We start from the raw sequence: 22,721 nt of genomic DNA, 5'->3' as shown, positions 1-22,721 counted from the left end.
TTCTCCTCTCTCGCTCCCTCCATCCCTCCGCTCCACCCTATCGCCAGCCCTCACGTTGCCGTGACGATCTCCCACGTCATCAGGCAAATCACCGCGGTTACCATACAATGTGTTACCATGCCGATAGGTTCCAGACGAGGAGGAGGAAGAAGATCATGACAGGACTGTCGGTGTTTTATAAGTGAACATGGACTTTATATAAACGGTATAGCAATGTAATGTTAACGCCCACCCCCTAAACCTGCTAACGTCACAGTGAGGTGTATCTGGTAACCTCTCTTTACGTGCTAAGAGAATAGTTGGAATGCTGACGTAATGAAAAAAATATATATATAGAGTAATATGTAATGAATATATATATATATATATATATATATATAGTAATATGTGGATAATTTTGCAACAACAAAAATGTTTTTAAATTCTGATTTTATGATGTGGGTTTGTTCTGAAGGCTGTGGGTGTTTAAAGTTGTAAATAATTACATGTTATGTTCTCAATAATCATTTAAAAAAATGTAAATTATCTTTCTTAGGGTTGTTTTTATTTTCATGAGAGCTTTATCTGGGCCTGTCCTCATGTCCGGGTGATCCGGGCCTGTCTTCATGTCCGGGTGATCTGGGCCTGTCTTCATGTCCAGGTGATCTGGGCCTGTCTTCATGTCCGGGTGATCCGGGCCTGTCTTCATGTCCGGGTGATCCGGGCCTGTCTTCATGTCCGGGTGATCCGGGCCTGTCTTCATGTCCGGGTGATCCGGGCCTGTCTTCATGTCCGGGTGATCCGGGCCTGTCTTCATGTCCGGGTGATCCGGGCCTGTCTTCATGTCCGGGGATCCGGGCCTGTCTTCATGTCCGGGTGATCTGGGCCTGTCTTCATGTCCGGGTGATCTGGGCCTGTCTTCATGTCCGGGTGGTCCGGGCCTGTCCTCATGTCCGGGTGATCTGGGCCTGTCTTCATGTCCGGGTGGTCCGGGCCTGTCCTCATGTCCGGGTGATCTGGGCCTGTCTTCATGTCCGGGTGGTCCGGGCCTGTCTTCATGTCCGGGTGATCCGGGCCTGTCTTCTTGTCCAGGTGGTCCGGGCCTGTCTTCATGTCCAGGTGATCTGGGCCTGTCTTCATGTCCGGGTGATCTGGGCCTGTCTTCATGTCCGGGTGATCTGGGCCTGTCTTCATGTCCGGGTGATCTGGGTGGGGTCAGTCGGTCATCCAGGTGATCTGGGTGGGGTCAGTCGGTCATCCAGGTGATCTGGGTGGGGTCAGTCGGTCATCCAGGTGATCTGGGTGGGGTCAGTCGGTCATCCAGGTGATCTGGGTGGGGTCAGTCGGTCATCCAGGTGATCTGGGTGGGGTCAGTCGGTCATCCAGGTGATCTGGGTGGGGTCAGTCGGTCATCCAGGTGATCTGGGTGGGGTCAGTCGGTCATCCAGGTGATCTGGGTGGGGTCAGTCGGTCATCCAGGTGATCTGGGTGGGGTCAATCGGTCATCCAGGTGATCTGGGTGGGGTCAGTCGGTCATCCAGGTGATCTGGGTGGGGTCAGTCGGTCATCCAGGTGATCTGGGTGGGGTCAGTCGGTCATCCAGGTGATCTGGGTGGGGTCAGTCGGTCATCCAGGTGATCTGGGTGGGGTCAGTCGGTCATCCAGGTGATCTGGGTGGGGTCAGTCGGTCATCCAGGTGATCTGGGTGGGGTCAGTCGGTCATCCAGGTGATCTGGGTGGGGTCAGTCGGTCATCCAGGTGATCTGGGTGGGGTCAGTCGGTCATCCAGGTGATCCGGGTGGGGTCAGTCGGTCATCCAGGTGATCCGGGTGGGGTCAGTCGGTCATCCAGGTGATCTGGGTGGGGTCAGTCGGTCATCCAGGTGATCCGGGTGGGGTCAGTCGGTCATCCAGGTGATCTGGGTGGGGTCAGTCGGTCATCCAGGTGATCGACCGACCCCAAAGTGCTACATGTTTAATGACGACAGACACCGGTCACGATGGCTTGAACCCCGGGTCACAAGACTTGCGTTAGCTTCCTGAGCGAAGGGCTGAGCCTCGGCATTATCTCCAAGAGCTAAACAAGTCTTCATGTTCACAGAATCACCTCCGTTACATAAACCTCCACAACTTCTGGTCACATGACTCCAGTCTCAGCTCTCTCCTCTTCCCGACTCTATCCTGACCCAATCTGAGATGGGTTGTACCGCCCTGAGGAGAAGTTGGCCCTAACCACAAATCTAGGATCATCTTCTTCACCTCTTAACCTTAAAGCATTGAGGGGAAACAGAACTGATTCAAGATCAGCGTCTGTCAGCTTCTGGTCACATGACCCCAGTCCCATCTCTCTCCTCCATGTGTATAAATATAGCTGGATGTTTTTCCAACGCTGCTTCTATCTTCCTGAGTCTCGCTCATTCTCCTCCTTTCTTTGTGTTGGGGGGCTGAATATTAAATTAGAACAGCCATGGTCAAAACAGAGAGGGAGGAACTGAATATTAAATTAGAACAGCCATGGTCAAAACACAGGGGGAGGAACTGAATATTAAATTAGAACAGCCATGGTCAAAACAGAGGGAGGAACTGAATATTAAATTAGAACAGCCATGGTCAAAACAGAGGGGGAGGAACTGAATATTAAATTAGAACAGCCATGGTCAAAACACAGGGGAGGAACTGAATATTAAATTAGAACAGCCATGGTCAAAACAGAGGGAGGAACTGAATATTAAATTAGAACAGCCATGGTCAAAACAGAGGGAGGAACTGAATATTAAATTAGAACAGCCAACTGGAACTGAAAAGGGGAGGAACTGAATATTAAATTAGAACAGCCATGGTCAAAAAGGGGAGGGACCATAGTACTGTTTTTGTTTGTTTGGTAAGAATAAAAAGTTGTTTTTACGTTCGCTTGTGAGCATCGACAGAGACCAGAGTGGTTTCTGGGCCCCGCTGCAAGAGTGTGTGTGTGTGTGTGTGTGTGTGTGTGTGTGTGTGTGTGTGTGTGTGTGTGTGTGTGTGTGTTGTAGCTACTCTGCTGTGTGTTGACAGTATGAACCAGAACGTGGTGTGCTTGCAGTGATGCATATTTTGGATTTATTCCTCTCAGAATAAATAAATGTTCTAAACAAACTCCGTTCCACTGGACTCTTTTACTACGGTCTGTCTGTCTGTTTATGGTTAACAAACTATAGTTTTGGCAAGTCGGGTTAGGACATCTACATTTGACCCAGTTAAACAATTTAAAGGCAATGCTACCAAGTACTAGTAGTGTATGTTAAACTTCTGACCCAGTGGGAATGTGATGAAAGAAATAAAAGCTGAAATAATCACTCTATTATTATTCTGATATATGTATTCTTAAAATAAAGTGGTGATCCTAACTGACCTAAGGCAGAATTTGTACTGGATTAATGTCAGGAATTGTGGAAGAACGGAGTTTAAATGTAAACTTCCGGCTTCAACTGTAAACGTGAAGTCTGCCTGCGTCTGTTTGCCTGCCTGTGTCCAACACCAACATTCACCTACGCAACCAGCCTTCAGACCAGAGAACACGACCAGCCTTCAGACCAGAGAACGCGACCAGCCTCAGGAGACCAGAGAACGCGACCAGCCTTCAGACCAGCCATCAGACCAGAGAATCGCGACCAGCCTTCAGACCAGCCTTCAGACCAGAGAGACACGACCAGCCTTCAGACCAGAGAACACAACCAGCCTTCAGACCAGAGAACACGACCAGCCTTCAGACCAGCCTCCAGACCAGAGAACACGACCAGCCTTCAGACCAGAGAACACACCAGCCTTCCAGACCAGAGAAACGCGACCAGCCTTCCAGACCAGAGAACGACCAGCCTTCAGACCAGAGAACACTTCCACACTCAGCCTTCAGACCAGAGAACACGACCAGCCTTCAGACCAGCCTCCAGACCAGAGAACACGGCCAGCCTTCAGACCAGTGAACACGACCAGCCTTCAGACCAGCCTCCAGACCAGAGAACACAGCACAGAGAGCTGAAGGCAGTTATCTCCCAGAATACACCCTGGTCATCACTGTACTGAATGAAGCATCCTGTGGTTTTAGTGTGTGAATTCTTACTGAAAATGTAACCACTATTATCGCCCAGCGTCTGTCAGAGACACGTGGCTGTTACCCCGAGGCCCAGAGGGGGCAGCAGAGAGCTGTGGAGATATTCACGATGGTCATCTATTACAGCACAGTGGTTCTTAACCTGGAGTCCTCGATCAGGCCACCGGGGCCGAGGGGGAGGGACCACCCCGGGGGAGGCCATCAAACAGGGGAGGGACCCACCCGGCAGACACGGGGGAGGCCACCACCCGGCCCGATCCAGGGTGACTCAGTCACAGATTTCAGAGCCGTACATTATTTTAACATTAGGGATCAGTCACACACTTCGTGCAGATTTAACGGGGGGATCAGCCACACTTCAAAGTGTACACTATTTTAACATTAGGGATCAGTCACACACTGATGTACAGATTTAACATTAGGGATCAGTCACACACTTCATTTTGCAACATTAGGGATCAGTCACACACTTCAAAGTGTACAGTATTTTAACATTAGGGATCAGTCACATACTTCAAAAGTGTACACTATTTTAACATTAGGGATCAGTCACACACTTCAAAGTGTACAGTATTGTAACATTAGGGATCAGTCACACACTTCAAAGTGTACAGTATTGTAACATTAGGGATCAGTCACACACTTCCAAAGTGTACAGTATTGCAACATTAGGGATCAGTCACACACTTCAAAGTGTACACTATTTTAACATTAGGGATCAGTCACACACTTCAAAGTGTACAGTATTGTAACATTAGGGATCAGTCACACACTCTCCAAAGTGTACAGTATTGTAACATTAGGGATCAGTCACACACTTCAAAGTGTACAGTATTGTAACATTAGGGATCAGTCACACACTTCAAAGTGTACAGTATTTTTAATCATCACTAGGGAACATTAGGGATCAGTCACACACTTCAAAGTGTACAGTATTGTAACATTAGGGGATCGTCACACACTTCCAAAGTGTACAGTATTGTAACATTAGGGATCAGTCACACACTTCAAAGTGTACAGTAACATTGTAACATTAGGGTATTGTAACATTAGTCACACACACTTCAAAGTGTACAGTATTTTAACATTAGGGATCAGTCACACACTTACAGTATTGTAACATTAGGATGTACAGTATTGTAACATTAGGGATCAGTCACACACTTCAAAGTGTACAGTATTGTAACATTAGGGATCAGTCACACACTTCCAAAGTGTACAGTATTGTAACATTAGGGATCAGTCACACACTTCAAAGTGTACAGTATTGTAACATTAGGGATCAGTCACACACTTCCAAAGTATTGTAACATTAGGGATCAAATACACTTCAAAGTGTACAGTATTTTAACATTAGGGATCAGTCACACACTTCAAAGTGTACAGTATTTTAACATTAGGGATCAGTCACACACTTCAAAGTGTACAGTATTGTAACATTAGGGATCAGTCACACTTCAAAGTGTACAGTATTGTAACATTAGGATCAGTCACACTTCAAAGTGTACAGTATTGTAACATTAGGGATCAGTCACACACACTTCAAAGTGTACAGTATTGTAACATTAGGGATCAGTCACACACTTCAAAGTGTACAGTATTGTAACATTAGGGATCAGTCACACACTTCAAAGTGTACAGTATTGTAACATTAGGGATCAGTCACACACTTCAAAGTGTACAGTATTTTAACATTAGGGATCAGTCACACACTTCAAAGTGTACAGTATTTTAACATTAGGGATCAGTCACACACTTCAAAGTGTACAGTATTGTAACATTAGGGATCAGTCACACACTTCAAAGTGTACAGTATTGTAACATTAGGGGATCAGTCACACACTTCAAAGTGTAAGTGTAACATTAGGGATCAGTCACACACTTCAAAGTGTACAGTATTTTAACATTAGGGATCAGTCACACACTTCAAAGTGTACAGTATTGTAACATTAGGGATCAGTCACACACTTCAAAGTGTACAGTATTTTAACATTAGGGATCAGTCACACACTTCAAAGTGTACAGTATTGTAAACATTAGGATCAGTCACACACTTCCAAAGTGTACAGTATTTTAACATTAGGGATCAGTCACACACTTCAAAGTACATACTATTTTAACATTAGGGATCAGTCACACACTTCAAAGTACAGTATTGTAACATTAGGGATCAGTCACACACTTCAAAGTGTACAGTATTGTAACATTAGGATCAGTCACACACTTCAAAGTGTACAGTATACATTAGGGATCAGTCACACACTTCAAAGTGTACAGTATTGTAACATTAGGGATCAGTCACACACTTCAAAGTGTACAGTATTGTAACATTAGGGATCAGTCACACACTTCAAAGTGTACACTATTGTAACATTAGGGATCAGTCACACACTTCAAAGTGTACACTATTGTAACATTAGGGATCAGTCACACACTTCAAAGTGTACAGTATTGTAACATTAGGGATCAGTCACACACTTCAAAGTGTACAGTATTTTAATGATCAGGTAAATCAGGCGTACATCATGTATACAACAGAACATCTAACAGATCAGAGAGAAGAAATGATCAGTTTCTACATTACCCCCCAGGCTGATCACATATTACTACATTACCCCCCAGGCTGATCACATATTACTACATTACCCCCCAGGCTGATCACAAATATTACTACATTACCCCCCCCCCAGGCTGATCACATTGACATGATCAGTTTCTACATTACCCCCCACCCAGGCTGATAACATCAATTAGTAACACAAGGACATGATCAGTTTCTACATTACCCCCCACCCAGGCTGATAACATCAATTAGTAACACAAGGACATGATCAGTTTCTACATTTACCCCCCAGACTGATCACATGATTAGTTTCTACATTACCCCCATACTGATAACATTTACGTGATCAGTTTCTACATTTACCCCCCAGACTGATCACATGATCAGTTCTCTTCATGTTTCACGGTTAGTAAAGAGAGAACCAGAGGAGGGAGGAGACCAAGAGAGAACAGGGATAATGGAGGCATCTCTCCCATTCACACAGTCTTCTTAATGACGGAAACATTTCAGTATGGTACAGATCATTTCAAACAGTTGACACATTCGCTGCGTAGTGGTCCTGAACACAGCCTACATGGCATCATCATCATCATCAACACCACCATCATCATCCTCCTCCTCATCATCATGGCACTAAACACAGAGCTGAGTAGTGGTCCTGAACACAGCCTACATATCATCATCCTCCTCCTCATCATCATCATCATCCTCCTCCTCATCATCATGGCACTAAACACAGAACTGCAGAGTAGAACACAGCCTAGTTGTTGCTAGCAGAGCTGCAGAGTAGAACACAGCCTAGTTGTTGCTAGCAGAGCTGCAGAGTAGAACACAGCCTAGTTGTTGCTAGCAGAGCTGCAGAGTAGAACACAGCCTAGTTGTTGCTAGCAGAGCTGCAGAGTAGAACACAGCCTAGTTGTTGCCAGCAGAGCTGCAGAGTAGAACACAGCCTAGTTGTTGCTAGCAGAGCTGCAGAGTAGAACACAGCCTAGTTGTTGCTAGCAGAGCTGCAGAGTAGAACACATCCTAGTTGTTGCTAGCAGAGCTGCAGAGTAGAACACAGCCTAGTTGTTGCTAGCAGCGTTGCAGAGTAGAACACAGCCTAGTTGTTGCTAGCAGAGCTGCAGAGTAGAACACAGCCTAGTTGTTGCTAGCAGAGCTGCAGAGTAGAACACAGCCTAGTTGTTGCTAGCAGAGCTGCAGAGTAGAACACAGCCTAGTTGTTGCCAGCAGAGCTGCAGAGTAGAACACAGCCTAGTTGTTGCTAGCAGAGCTGCAGAGTAGAACACAGCCTAGTTGTTGCTAGCAGAGCTGCAGAGTAGAACACAGCCTAGTTGTTGCTAGCAGAGCTGCAGAGTAGAACACAGCCTAGTTGTTGCTAGCAGAGCTGCAGAGTAGAACACAGCCTAGTTGTTGCTAGCAGAGCCCATCCAATCTAAAACACCGACGTCACACTTTGTGACGTAAAACAAAGTTTCTATTTGACAACTTCAGGCAGGCCCCTCCCGTTCCATATGCTTCCAGTCCCCGGGTCAGTACCGGTCCAGTCCCCCCGGGTCAGTACCGGTCCAGTCCCCCGGGTCAGTACCGGTCCAGTCCCCCGGGTCAGTACCGGTCCAGTCCCCAGGTCAGTACCGGTCCAGTCAGTACCGGTCCAGTCCCCCAGGGTCAGTACCGGTCCAGTCCCCCAGGGTCAGTACCGGTCCAGTCCCCCAGGGTCAGTACCTGTCCAGTCAGTACTGGTCCAGTCAGTACCGGTCCAGTCCCCCAGGGTCAGTACCGGTCCAGTCAGTGCCGGTCCAGTCCCCGGGTCAGTACCGGTCCAGTTAGTGCCGGTCCAGTCCCCGGGTCAGTACCTGTCCAGTCCCCCGGGTCAGTACCGTCCAGTCCCCGGGTCAGTACCTGTCCAGTCCCCGGGTCAGTACCGGTCCAGTCCCCCAGGGTCACTACCGGTCCAGTCAGTACCGGTCCAGTCCCCCAGGGTCAGTACCGGTCCAGTCCCCCAGGGTCAGTACCGGTCCAGTCCCCCAGGGTCAGTACCGGTCCAGTCCCCCAGGGTCAGTACCGGTCCAGTCCCCCAGGGTCAGTACCGGTCCAGTCAGTACCGGTCCAGTCCCCCAGGGTCAGTACCGGTCCAGTCCCCCAGGGTCAGTACCGGTCCAGTCCCCCAGGGTCAGTACCGGTCCAGTCCCCCAGGGTCAGTACCAGTCCAGTCCCCCAGGGTCAGTACCGGTCCAGTCAGTACCGGTCCAGTCCCCCAGGGTCAGTACCGGTCCAGTCCCCCAGGGTCAGTACCGGTCCAGTCCCCCAGGGTCAGTACCTGTCCAGTCAGTACCGGTCCAGTCCCCCAGGGTCAGTACCGGTCCAGTCAGTACCGGTCCAGTCCCCCGGGTCAGTACCGGTCCAGTCAGTACCGGTCCAGTCCCCGGGTCAGTACCTGTCCAGTCCCCGGGTCAGTACCGGTCCAGTCCCCGGGTCAGTACCTGTCCAGTCCCCGGGTCAGTACCGGTCCAGTCCCCAGGGTCATTACCGGTCCAGTCAGTACCGGTCCAGTCCCCAGGGTCACTACCGGTCCAGTCCCCCGGGTCAGTACTGGTCCAGTCCGGTCACCGTCCAGTCCCCCGGGTCAGTACCGTCCAGTCAGGCAATCGTCCAGTCCCCCAGGGTCATTACCGTCCAGTCCCCCAGGGTCAGCACCGTCCAGTCCCCCGGTCAGTACCGGTCCAGCTCAGTACCGGTCCAGTCCCCCAGGGTCAGGCCGTCCAGTCCCCCGGGTCAGTACCGGTCCAGTCAGTACCGGTCCAGTCCCCCAGGGGTCAGTACCGTCCAGTCAGTACCGGGTCCAGTCCCCCAGGGTCAGTACTGTCCAGTCCCCCAGGGTCAGTAATACCGGTCCAGTCCCCCAGGGTCAGTACCGTCCAGTCCAGTACCGGGTCCAGTCCCCCGGGTCAGTACTGTCCAGTCAGTACCGGCCCAGTCCCCCCGGGTCAGTACCGGTCCAGTCCCCCAGGGTCATTACCGGTCCAGTCAGTACCGGTCCAGTCCCCAGGGTCAGTACCGGTCCAGTCCCCCAGGTCACTACCGGTCCAGTCCCCCAGGTCATTACCGGTCCAGTCACTACCGGTCCAGTCCTGGGTCACTACCGGTCCAGTCCCCCAGGGTCATTACCGGTCCAGTCCCCCAGGGTCATTACCGGTCCAGTCCCCAGGGTCATTACCGGTCCAGTCCCCCAGGGTCATTACCGGTCCAGTCAGTACGTCCAGTCATTACCGGTCCAGTCCCCCAGGGTCATTACCGGTCCAGTCCTTGGGTCATTACCGTCCAGTCAGTACCGGTCCAGTTGGCCACCGGTCCAGTCCCCAGGGTCATTACCGGTCCAGTCAGTACCTGTCCAGTCAGTACCGTCCAGTCAGTACCGGTCCAGTCAGTACCTGTCCAGTCAGTACCGTCCAGTCAGTACCGTCCAGTCCCCCAGGGTCATTACCGGTCCAGTCAGTGCCTGTCCAGTCAGTACTGTCCAGTCAGTACCGGTCCAGTCCCCCAGGGTCATTACCGTCCAGTCAGTACCTGTCCAGTCAGTACCGTCCAGTCAGTACCGGTCCAGTCCCCCAGGTCATTACCGGTCCAGTCAGTACTGTCCAGTCCCCCAGGGTCAGTACCTGTCCAGTCAGTACCGGTCCAGTCCCCCAGGGTCAGTAACGGTCCAGTCAGTACCGGGTCCAGTCCCCCAGGGTCAGTACTGTCCAGTCAGTAACGGTCCAGTCCCCCGGTCAGTACTGTCCAGTCAGTACCGGTCCAGTCCCCCGGTCAGTACCGGTCCAGTCCCCTGCGGGTCAGTACCTGTCCAGTCCCCCGGTCACTACCGTCCAGTCAGTACCGTCCAGTCCCCCGGTCACTACCGTCCAGTCAGTACCGGTCCAGTCCCCAGGGTCAGTACCTCGTCCAGTCAGTACCGGTCCAGTCCCCCAGGGTCAGTACCCGTCCAGTCAGTAACGGTCCAGTCCCCCAGGGTCAGTACCTGTCCAGTCAGTACCGGGTCCAGTCAGTACCGGTCCAGTCCCCCAGGGTCAGTAACGTCCAGTCCCCCAGGGTCAGTACCGGTCCAGTCCCCCAGGGTCAGTACCGGTCCAGTCCCCTGAGGGTCAGTACCGGTCCAGTCCCCAGGGTCAGTACCGTCCAGTCCCCCAGGGTCAGTACCGGGTCCAGTCCCCCAGGGTCAGTAACGTCCAGTCCCCCAGGGTCAGTACCGGTCCAGTCCCCTGGGTCAGTAACGGTCCAGTCCCCCAGGGTCAGTAACGGTCCAGTCCCCCAGGTCAGTAATCGGGTCCAGTCCCCCAGGTCATTACCGGTCCAGTCAGTACCTGTCCAGTCAGTAACGGTCCAGTCCCCCAGGGTCAGTACCAACCAGTCAGTACCGGTCCAGTCCCCCGGTCAGTACTGTCCAGTCCCCCGGGTCAGTACCGGTCCAGTCCCCGGTTCAGTCCCCCGGGTCAGTAACGGTCCAGTCCCCCCTCGTTCAGTCCCCCGGTCAGTAACGGTCCAGTCACCCGGTTCAGTCCCCCGGGTCAGTAACAGTCCGGTCACCGGGTCAGTACCGGTCCAGTCCCCCTGGTCAGTACCGGTCCAGTCCCCCGGTTCAGTCCCCCGGTTCAGTCACGGTCCGGTCACCGGGGTCAGTACCGTCCAGTCCCCTGGTCAGTACCGGTCCAGTCCCCTGGTCAGTACCGTCCAGTCCCCGGTTCAGTCACGGTCCGGCCACCGGGTCAGTACCGGTCCGGGTCCCCGGGGACTGAACTGAAGCCAAGGCATTAACTCGGGAGCTAACAGTCTTCAGTACACAGTTCTGGAATTGTCCCAATCAGGGAGGGCTGGTGGCCGTCAGTGGGCAGAGCTAAGGTATGGCAGCTCCACCCATAATGCACTGGGCCAAGGACACGAAGGTCGTGATCACTTCTGACCCTGCCCACATCAGGGGTTAAAGTTCATATAGTAGAGATATTAAAAACAGTCATGATCCTCAAGGATGATGAACCAATCAGTGTGTGTGTGTGTGTGTGTGTGTGTGTGTGTGTGTGTGTGTGTGTGTGTGTGTGTGTGTGTGTGTCAGAGTTCATATGGTCCGTTTGACACAGGGTGGTCCACTGAGGTTGGAACTAATCAGCTGCTCTCTCGACAGCAACCTCTCAAACCAATCAGCATCCTCTAACATGTCCACACCTAGAGACAGACAGAGAGAGACAGAGACAGACAGAGACATTGTTACAACACTGTGTGTGTGTTAAATGTCTTTATTGACATGATCACTTCTACATTACTACTCCATACTGATCACATATATATATATATATACGTATATATGACATTTGTAATGTCGTCTTTACTGTTTTGGAACTTCTGTACGTGTCATGTTTACTGTTAATTTTTATTGTTTATTTCACTGTTGTTTATTATCTACCTCATTCGCTTTGGCAAAGTTAACACATGTTTCCCATGACAATAAAGCCCCTTGAATTGAATTGAATTGAGAGAGAGAGTCAGAGAGAGTCAGAGAGAAAGAGGGTAGAGAGAGTCAGAGAGAGAGAGGGGTAGAGAGAGTCAGAGAGAGAGAGGGGTAGAGAGAGCCAGAGAGAGAGAGGGGTAGAGAGAGTCAGAGAGAGAGGGGGTAGAGAGAGTCAGAGAGAGAGGGGTAGAGAGTCAGAGAGAGAGGGGTAGAGAGTCAGAGAGAGAGGGGGTAGAGAGAGTCAGAGAGAGAGAGGGGGTGGAGAGAGAGAGGGTGGAGAGTCAGAGAGAGAGGGGTAGAGAGTCGTAGAGAGAGAGGGGTAGAGAGAGTCATAGAGAGAGAGGGTAGAGAGAGTCATAGAGAGAGAGGGGTAGAGAGTCAGAGAGAGAGAGAGGGGTAGAGAGAGTCATAGAGATAGAGGGGTAGAGAGAGTCAGAGAGAGAGGGGTAGGGGAGAGAGTCAGAGAGAGAGAGGGGTAGAGAGAGTCAGAGAGAGAGAGGGGGTAGAGAGTCAGAGAGAGAGAGAGGTAGAGAGTCAGAGAGAGAGAGGGGTAGAGAGAGTCATAGAGAGAGGGGTAGAGAGAGTCATAGAGAGAGGGGTAGAGAGAGTCATAGAGAGAGGGGTAGAGAGAGTCATAGAGAGAGGGGCAGAGAGAGGGTAGAGAGAGTCAGAGAGAAAGAGGGGTAGAGTCAGAGAGAGAGAGAGGTAGAGAGAGTCAGAGAGAGAGAGGGGTAGAGAGTCAGAGAGAGAGAGGGGTAGAGAGTCAGAGAGAGAGAGAGGTAGAGAGTCAGAGAGAGAGAGAGGTAGAGTCAGAGAGAGAGGGTAGAGAGTCAGAGAGAGAGGGGTAGAGAGAGAGTCAGAGAGAGAGAGAGGTAGAGAGAGTCATAGAGAGAGGGGTAGAGAGAGTCATAGAGAGAGGGGTAGAGAGAGAGTCATAGAGAGAGGGGTAGAGAGAGTCATAGAGAGAGGGGTAGAGAGAGGGGCAGAGAGAGTCAGAGAAAGAGGGGTAGAGAGAGTCAGAGAGAGAGGGGTGAGAGAGAGTCAGAGAGAGAGGGGGCAGGAGAGCTGGGAGAGAGAGGGGTAGAGAGAGTCAGAGAGAGAGAGGGGTAAGAGAGTCAGAGAGAGAGGGGTAGAGAGAGTCAGAGAGAGAGAGGGGTAGAGTCAGAGAGAGAGAGAGGTAGAGAGTCAGAGAGAGAGAGGGGTGGAGAGAGTCAGAGAGAGAGAGGGGTAGAGAGTCAGAGAGAGAGAGGTGGAGAGAGAGAGGGGTGGAGAGAGTCAGAGAGAGGGGTAGAGAGTCGAGAGAGAGAGGGGTAGAGAGTCAGAGAGAGAGAGAGGGTAGAGAGAGTCAGAGAGAGAGAGAGGTAGAGAGTCAGAGAGAGAGAGAGGTAGAGAGTCAGAGAGAGAGAGGGGTGGAGAGAGTCAGAGAGAGAGAGGGGCAGAGAGAGTCATAGAGAGAGAGGGGTAGAGAGAGTCATAGAGAGAGAGGGGTAGAGAGAGTCATAGAGAGAGAGGGGGTAGAGAGAGTCATAGAGAGAGGGGTAGAGAGAGTCATAGAGGGGTAGAGAGAGTCAGAGGTAGAGAGAGGGGGTAGAGAGAGTCATAGAGAGAGGGGTAGAGAGAGTCAGAGAGAGAGGGGTAGAGAGAGTCATAGAGAGAGGGGTAGAGAGAGGGGTAGAGAGAGTCATAGAGAGAGAGGGGTAGAGAGAGTCATAGAGAGAGAGGGGTAGAGAGAGTCATAGAGAGAGGGGCAGAGAGAGTCATAGAGAGAGGGCAGAGAGAGTCATAGAGAGAGAAGGGTAGAGCGAGTCATAGAGAGAGAGGGGTAGAGAGAGTCATAGAGAGAGAGAGGGGTAGAGAAAGAGTCATAGAGAGAGAGGGGTAGAGAGAGTCAGAGAGAGAGGGGTAGAGAGAGTCATAGAGAGAGGGGTAGAGAGGTAGAGAGAGTCATAGAGAGAGAGGGGTAGAGAGAGTCATAGAGAGAGAGGGGTAGAGAGAGAGTCATAGAGAGAGGGTAGAGAGAGTCATAGAGAGAGGGGTAGAGAGAGTCAGAGAGAGAGAAGGTAGAGAGAGCCATAGAGAGAGGGGTAGAGAGAGTCATAGAGAGAGGGGTAGAGAGAGGGGTAGAGAGAGTCATAGAGAGGGTAGAGAGAGTCATAGAGAGAGGGGTAGAGAGAGGGGTAGAGAGAGTCATAGAGAGGGGGTAGAGAGAGTCAGATGAGAGAGAAGGCAGAGAGAGTCAGAGAGAGAGAAGGGTAGAGAGAGAGTCAGAGAGAGAGGGGTAGAGAGAGGGCAGAGAGAGTCATAGAGAGAGGGGTAGAGAGAGTCAGAGAGAGAGAAGGGTAGAGAGAGTCATAGAGAGAGGGGTAGAGAGAGTCAGAGAGAGAGAAGGTAGAGAGAGTCATAGAGAGAGAGAGGGGTGGAGAGAGTCAGAGAGAGAGAGAGGGGTGAGAGTCAGAGAGAGAGAGAGGGTAGAGAGAGTCATAGAGAGAGGGGTAGAGAGAGTCATAGAGAGAGTCAGAGAGAGAGAAGGGTAGAGAGAGTCATAGAGAGAGGGGGAGAGAGTCAGAGAGAGAGAGGGGTAGAGAGGGTAGAGAGAGTCAGAGAGAGGGGGGGAGAGAGTCATAGAGAGAGAGAGGGGAGAGAGGTAGAGAGAGAGTCAGAGAGAGAGGGGTAGAGAGAGTCATAGAGAGAGAGAGGGGTAGAGAGAGTCATAGAGAGAGAGGGGTAGAGAGAGTCATAGAGAGAGAGGGGTAGAGAGAGTCATAGAGAGAGGGGTAGAGAGTCAGAGAGAGAGAGGGGTAGATAGAGAGAGTCATAGAGAGAGAGGGGTAGAGAGAGTCATAGAGAGAGAGGGGTAGAGAGAGTCATAGAGTGAGACAAAGATCAGGGAATTAGAGTCTGCTAGCAAAAGAGATTAATTAAACACCTGTCTCTGGGATTATATCTTCAAACTAAGGACAACAGTGGCATGGCATCCGCAACAGGGAGATGCCTTGCTACGTTTTCAGATATTACACTTTTTCTCATTTTGACAGAAAGTAGCTTCATTTCAAGCTAAAGTGTACTGTTAGCTAGCCAGCTATGTCTTAAGCTAAAGAATTGGTACTGTTAGGCTAGCTAGCTACTATATGTTTTAAGCTAAAGTACTGCAGTTAGCCAGCTAGCTATATGTCTTGTTAAAGTGTACTGTTAGCTGGCCTAGTAGCTGGGCCAAGCTATATGTTTTGGGTAAAGGTACTGTTAGCTAGCTAGCTATATGTCTTAAGCCAAAGTATACTGTTAGCTAAAGTTATATGTCTTAAGCTAAAGTATACTGTTAATAGCTAGCTAGCGAGCTAGCTATATGTTTTGTTAAAGTGTACTGTTAGCTAGCTAGCTGTATGTCTTAAGCCAAAGTGTACAATTAGCTAGCTAAAGTTAGCTGTATGGCTCCCTAGCTGATGCCATTATTCGTATCCCAGAGCAATTTTCTTTGCTAATTAGTAGCGAATGTTAGCTAGCTAACATTGAAGCTGGCTGCTTAGCTGCCAGCACTGACATTGTTGGCACTTTGTTCATTGTTGCTTAACTAGCTAATCTAGTGCTGTTTTTGTGATCTTAAAACACTGTTTACCGAGCTAGCATGTCTTGCTAAAGTATGGCTGGTCTCAGTCAAACGTTGGCTAAAAAGCGAATGAAATGTTTGGCTGTTTTCATGTTATTCCGAGGTAAACAAATCATTGGCCCTGAGCGTCAGGTGTGCGCCTCCGAGAGAGAAATGAGATGGGCGTGGGCTAAAAAGCTGAAGAGGGGTGTGAACGATGCTGAATGGGCGGCTAAAAGCTGAAGAGGGTGTGAACGGATGCTGAATGGCAGGCTAAAGGCTTGAAGAGGGTGGAGCGGCACTGAATGGCGGGGCCAATAGGTTTAAAGAGGGTGTGTGAGCGGTGCTGAATGGCTAAGGTTTAAAGAGGGTGTGAGCGGTGCTGAATGGGCGGGCTGGGCATTAAAGAGGGTGTGAGCAGCTGAATGTGGCGGGCTAAAGGCTTAAAGAGTGAGCGGCACTGAATGGGTGGGGTTAAAAGCTGAAGAGGGTGAATGATGCTGAATGGGTGGCTAAAGGCTGAAGAGGTGAACGATGCTGAATGGGCGGGGCTAAAAGCTGAAGAGGGTGTGAACGATGCTGAATGGGCGTGGCTAAAGGCTGAATGGGCGGGGCTAAAAGCTGATCTTTCTTCTCTCGCTCAGACATAGGACAAACTTCCTTTACATTTATTTTGGGACTAGCCGTTGTTCCATGTAGTGAAATCTTATTTTAAATGCTTTAAATGCGGGCTCATAGCAGTAATGCTAAATTCAATGTTTCATCACAGCATTTAAAAACTGTTTTGATACCTTAAAATTCTAAATCAAATAGCTAAACGAACCACGGAATGACCTTCTTAAAACCATTCCATATGTTATCTTTAGTAGAGGGTCAGTTAACTGATAGACTGTAGAGGGTCGGTTAACTGATAGACTGTAGAGGGTTATAACTGATAGACTGGAGAGGGTCGGTTAACTGATAGACTGTAGGGGTTAACTGATAGACTGTAGAGGGTTATAACTGATAGACTGTAGAGGGTTAACTGATAGACTGTAGAGGTCAGTTAACTGATAGACTGTAGAGGGTCGGTTAACTGATAGACTGTAGGGGGTTATAACTGATAGACTGTAGAGGGTTATAACTGATAGACTGGAGAGGGTTATAACTGATAGACTGGAGAGGGTCGGTTAACTGATAGACTGTAGAGGGTCGGTTAACTGATAGACTGTAGAGGGTCGGTTAACTGATAGACTGTAGAGGGTTAACTGATAGACTGTAGAGGGTTAACTGATAGACTGTAGAGGGTTAACTGATAGACTGTAGAGCGTACCTTGACGGTGCTGTCCACAGCTCCAGAGAACAGGCGCCCCTGCTGACGGCCAGGGGCGGTTACACTCCCCTGGTGTCTGAGGAGGGTCTGGGTACAGATCATGTTGTCCATGCTCCACACCTGTTGACAAACACAGGCTGGGTTACTTTAAAATAACACACACAGTTGATTATTACAGGGTAACTACCAGAATAAAGGAAACACCAACAGTGTTTTAATAAGGTGTTGGGCCACCAGGTAACTGGCAGAATAAAGGAAACACCAACATAGTGTCTTAATAAGGTGTTGGGCCACCCAGGTAACTGGCAGAACAAAGGAAACACCAACATAGTGTTTTAATAAGGCGTTGGGCCACCAGCTAACTGCCAGAATAAAGGAAACACCAACAGTGTTTTAATAGGGCGTTGGGCCACCAGGTAACTGCCAGAATAAAGGAAACACCAACAGTGTTTTAATAAGGTGCTGGGCCACCAGGTAACTGCCAGAATAAAGGAAACACCAACAGTGTCTTAATAAGGTGTTGGTTCACCAGGTAACTGCCAGAATAAAGGAAACTCCAACATAGTGTCTTAAGGTGTTGGTTCACCAGGTAACTGCCAGAATAAAGGAAACACCAACAGTGTCTTAATAAGGTGTTGGGCCACCAGGTAACTGCCAGAATAAAGGAAACACCAACATAGTGTCTTAATAAGGCGTTGGGCCACCAGGTAACTGCCAGAATAAAGGAAACACCAACAGTGTCTTAATAAGGTGTTGGGCCACCAGGTAACTGCCAGAATAAAGGAAACACCAACATAGTGTCTTAATAAGGTGTTGGGCCACCAGGTAACTGCCAGAATAAAGGAAACACCAACATAGTGTTTTAATAGGGTGTTGGGCCACCAGGTAACTGCCAGAATTAAGGAAACACCAACATAGTGTTTTAATAGGGTGTTGGGCCACCACCAACCAGAACAGCTTCAATACACCTCGACATAGATTCTACAAGTGTCTGGAAGTCTATTGGAGGGATGTGACACCATTCTTCCACAAGGGACTTCCATCATTTGGTGTTTTGTTGATGGAGGTGGAAAACACTGTCTCAGGCACCGCTCCTGAATTGGGTTGAGACCTGATGACACAGAGCCCCATGCTCCTTTCAGACCCTTCTGTCTCAGGCATCGCTCCTGAATTGGGTTGAGACCTGATGACACAGAGCCCCATGCTCCTTTCAGACCCTTCTGTCTCAGGCGTCGCTCCTGAATTGGGTTGAGACCTGATGACACAGAGCCCTATGCTCCTTTCAGACCCTTCTGTCTCAGGCATCGCTCCTGAATTGGGTTGAGACCTGATGACACAGAGCCCCATGCTCCTTTCAGACCCTTCTGTCTCAGGCATCGCTCCTGAATTGGGTTGAGACCTGATGACACAGAGCCCCATGCTCCTTTCAGACCCTTCTGTCTCAGGCATCGCTCCTGAATTGGGTTGAGACCTGATGACACAGAGCCCCATGCTCCTTTCAGACCCTTCTGTCTCAGGCATCGCTCCTGAATTGGGTTGAGACCTGATGACACAGAGCCCCATGCTCCTTTCAGACCCTTCTGTCTCAGGCATCGCTCCTGAATTGGGTTGAGACCTGATGACACAGAGCCCCATGCTCCTTTCAGACCCTTCTGTCTCAGGCATCGCTCCTGAATTGGGTTGAGACCTGATGACACAGAGCCCCATGCTCCTTTCAGACCCCTCTTTCAACATCACGGACATCTTCTTCTAGCCATTTGCACCTCTCATTTAGTCAGAGTGTTGACAAAATTACTTCTTAATACACACACACCTACAAACACAGACAGGTCATACAGACAGGTCAGATACATGGTCAGACAGACAGGTAAGATAGATGGTCAGACAGACAGGTAAGATAGATGGTCAGACAGACAGGTCAGATAGATGGTGGACAGACGCTAAGAGAGACAGACGCTAAGAGAGACAGACGCTCAGAGAGACAGACGCTCAGAGAGACAGACGCTCCAGAGAGACAGACGCTCAGAGAGACAGACGGCCAGAGAGACAGACGGCCAGAGAGACAGACGGCCAGAGAGACAGGCGGCCAGAGAGACAGAGCGGCCAGAGAGACAGACGGCCAGAGAGACAGACGGCCAGAAGACAGAGCGGCCAGAGAGACAGACGGCCAGAGAGACAGACGGCCAGAGAGACAGACAGCGCCAGAGAGACAGACGACCAGAGAGACAGACGGCCAGAGAGACAGAGCGGCCAGAGAGAGAGACGGCCAGAGAGAGGCGGCCAGAGAGACGGCCAGAGAGAGCGGCCAGAGAGAGAGCGGCCAGAGAGACAGACACCAAGAGAGACAGACACCAAGAGAGACAGACACTAAGAGAGACAGACACTAAGAGAGACATACGCTCAGAGAGACATACGCTCAGAGAGACATACGCTCAGAGAGACATACGCTCAGAGAGACATACGCTCAGAGAGACATACGCTCAGAGAGACAGACGCTAAGAGAGACAGACGCTAAGAGAGACATACGCTCAGAGAGACATACGCTCAGAGAGACATACGCTCAGAGAGACATACGCTCAGAGAGACATACGCTCAGAGAGACATACGCTCAGAGAGACATACGCTCAGAGAGACATACGCTCAGAGAGACATACGCTCCAGAGAGACAGACGCTAAGAGAGACAGACGCTAAGAGAGACAGACGCTAAGAGACAGAAATTAAGTGAGACATACGCTCAGAGAGACATACGCTCAGAGAGACAGACGCTCAGAGAGACATACGCTCAGAGAGACATACGCTCCAGAGAGACATACGCTCAGAGAGACAGACGCTCAGAGAGACAGACGCTAAGAGAGACAGACGCTAAGAGAGACAGAAATTAAGTGAGACATACGCTCAGAGAGACAGACGCTAAGAGAGACAGGCGCTAAGAGAGACAGGCTAAGAGAGACAGACGGTCAGAGAGACAGGCGGTCAGAGAGACAGACGGTCAGAGAGACAGACGGTCAGAGAGACAGACGGTCAGAGAGACAGACTGTCAGAGAGAGACGCTAAGAGAGACAGGCTAAGAGAGACAGACGGTCAGAGAGACAGACGGTCAGAGAGACAGACGGTAAGAGACAGACGGTAAGAGACAGACGGTAAGAGACAGACGGTAAGAGACAGACGGTAAGAGACAGACGGTAAGAGACAGACTTACCCTGAGTGAGCGGTCATAGGAGGCGCTGAACACCTTGGTCTGGTCTGGTGTAGAGATGACTGCTAGAGCGTACACTGTCCCCACATGACCCGTTAGGGTCCGGACCTGCTCCTTGGACTCGATATCCCAGACCTAGAGAACACATCAGAGATCCACATTAAAAACACTGTCCCCACATGACCCGTTAGGGTCCGGACCTGAGACTCTATATCCCAACCCGATGCTGACAGCCTCATGTCCAACCAGATGCTGATCTGGGTATTGGCTACAGCGTCATGTCCAACCAGATGCTGATCTGGGTATTGGCTACAGCCTCATGTCCAACCAGATGCTGATCTGGGTATTGGCTACAGCCTCATGTCCAACCCGATGCTGACAGCCTCATGTCCAACCCGATGCTGACAGCCTCATGTCCAACCCGATGCTGACAGCCTCATGTCCAACCCGATGCTGATCTGGGTATTGGCTACAGCCTCATGTCCAACCCGATGCTGATCTGGGTATTGGCTACAGCCTCATGTCCAACCAGATGCTGACAGCCTCATGTCCAACCCGATGCTGATCTGGGTATTGGCTACAGCCTCATGTCAACCAGATGCTGATCACAGGTGTGGCTTTCTACAGCCTCATGTCCAACCCGATGCTGACAGCCTCATGGCCAACCCGATGCTGATCTAGGTGTGGCTACAGCCTCATGTCAACCAGATGCTGATCTGGGTATTGCTTCCACAGCCTCATGTCAACAGATGCTGATCTGGGTATTGGCTACAGCCTCATGTCAACCAGATGCTGACAGCCTCATGTCCAAACCAGATGCTGATCACAGGTATTGGCACCAACATCATGTCAACCAGATGCTGCCAACCTCATGTCAACCAGATGCTGATCTGGGTGTGGCTACATAACTCATGTCAACCAGATGCTGATCTGGGTATTGGCTACAACCTCATGTCCAACCAGATGCTGACAGCCTCATGTCAAGCAGATGCTGATCTGGGTATTGGCTACAGCATCATGTCCAACCCGATGCTGATCTGGGTATTGGCTACAGCATCATGTCCAACCAGATGCTGACAACCTCATGTCCAACCCGATGCTGATCTGGGTATTGGCTACAGCATCATGTCCAACCAGATGCTGATCTGGGTATTGGCCACAGCATCATGTCCAACCCGATGCTGACAGCCTCATGTCCAACCAGATGCTGATCTGGGTATTGGCTACAGCATCATGTCCAACCCGATGCTGACAGCCTCATGTCCAACCAGATGCTGATCTGGGTATTGGCTACAGCCTCATGTCCAACCCGATGCTGACAGCCTCATGTCCAACCAGATGCTGACAGCCTCATGTCCAACCAGATGCTGATCTGGGTATTGGCTACAGCCTCATATCCAACCAGATGCTGATCTGGGTATTGGCTACAGCCTCATGTCCAACCCGATGCTGATCTGGGTATTGGCTACAGCCTCATGTCCAACCAGATGCTGATCTGGGTATTGGCTACAGCCTCATGTCCAACCAGATGCTGATCTGGGTATTGGCTACAGCCTCGTGTCCAACCAGATGCTGATCTGGGTATTGGCTACAGCCTCATGTCCAACCCAATGCTGATCTGGGTATTGGCTACAGCCTCATGTCCAACCAGATGCTGATCTGGGTATTGGCTACAGCCTCATGTCCAACCAGATGCTGATCTGGGTATTGGCTACAGCATCATGTCCAACCCGATGCTGACAGCCTCATGTCCAACCCGATGCTGATCTGGGTATTGGCTACAGCCTCATGTCCAACCAGATGCTGATCTGGGTATTGGCTACAGCATCATGTCCAACCCGATGCTGATCTGGGTATTGGCTACAGCCTCGTGTCCAACCCGATGCTGGTCTGGGTATTGGCTACAGCATCATGTCCAACCCGATGCTGACAGCCTCATGTCCAACCAGATGCTGATCTGGGTATTGGCTACAGCCTCATGTCCAACCAGATGCTGATCTGGGTATTGGCTACAGCCTCATGTCCAACCCGATGCTGACAGCCTCATGTCCAACCCGATGCTGATCTGGGTATTGGCTACAGCCTCATGTCCAACCAGATGCTGATCTGGGTATTGGCTACAGCCTCATGTCCAACCCGATGCTGATCTGGGTATTGGCTACAGCCTCATGTCCAACCCGATGCTGACAGCCTCATGTCCAACCCGATGCTGATCTGGGTATTGGCTACAGCCTCATGTCCAACCAGATGCTGACAGCCTCATGTCCAACCCGATGCTGATCTGGGTATTGGCTACAGCCTCATGTCCAACCCGATGCTGATCTGGGTATTGGCTACAGCCTCATGTCCAACCCGATGCTGATCTGGGTATTGGCTACAGCCTCATGTCCAACCAGATGCTGACAGCCTCATGTCCAACCCGATGCTGATCTGGGTATTGGCTACAGCCTCATGTCCAACCAGATGCTGACAGCCTCATGTCCAACCCGATGCTGATCTGG

General features: G+C 50.5%; 1 protein-coding gene and 1 long non-coding RNA gene across 12 annotated transcripts; one reads left to right on the top strand and one right to left on the bottom strand.

The window, feature by feature from the left end:
- The first annotated feature begins 385 nt into the window (after nt 1-385).
- LOC127923270 (uncharacterized) lies at nt 386-3,104 on the top strand. Of its 11 annotated transcripts, none has more exons than XR_008113861.1 (4): nt 386-802; nt 1,072-1,458; nt 1,490-1,675; nt 1,800-3,104. It is a non-coding gene; the product is annotated as an uncharacterized LOC127923270 (long non-coding RNA). The 11 variants fall into 11 exon arrangements; XR_008113859.1 differs by having other exon boundaries at nt 1,490-1,706; XR_008113857.1 differs by having other exon boundaries at nt 1,490-1,737.
- Nucleotides 3,105-17,710: 14,606 nt separating this feature from the next.
- LOC127923269 (glycine and tyrosine-rich protein-like) lies at nt 17,711-18,869 on the bottom strand. The gene is made up of 2 exons (XM_052507243.1): nt 18,351-18,869; nt 17,711-18,206 (listed from the first exon to the last, which is right to left on the bottom strand). Exons 1-2 carry the CDS (start codon nt 18,764-18,766, stop codon nt 18,023-18,025), a joined length of 600 nt encoding a protein of 199 aa, XP_052363203.1. The 5' UTR covers nt 18,767-18,869; the 3' UTR covers nt 17,711-18,022.
- Between the last annotated feature and the right edge of the window lie 3,852 nt (nt 18,870-22,721).

Source organism: Oncorhynchus keta, unplaced genomic scaffold, assembly GCF_023373465.1.
Source record: "Oncorhynchus keta strain PuntledgeMale-10-30-2019 unplaced genomic scaffold, Oket_V2 Un_contig_29121_pilon_pilon, whole genome shotgun sequence".
Lineage (NCBI taxonomy): Eukaryota > Metazoa > Chordata > Actinopteri > Salmoniformes > Salmonidae > Oncorhynchus > Oncorhynchus keta.
The sequence above is the reverse complement of the archived record's forward strand: the minus strand, read 5'-3'. Positions and strand labels throughout refer to the sequence as shown.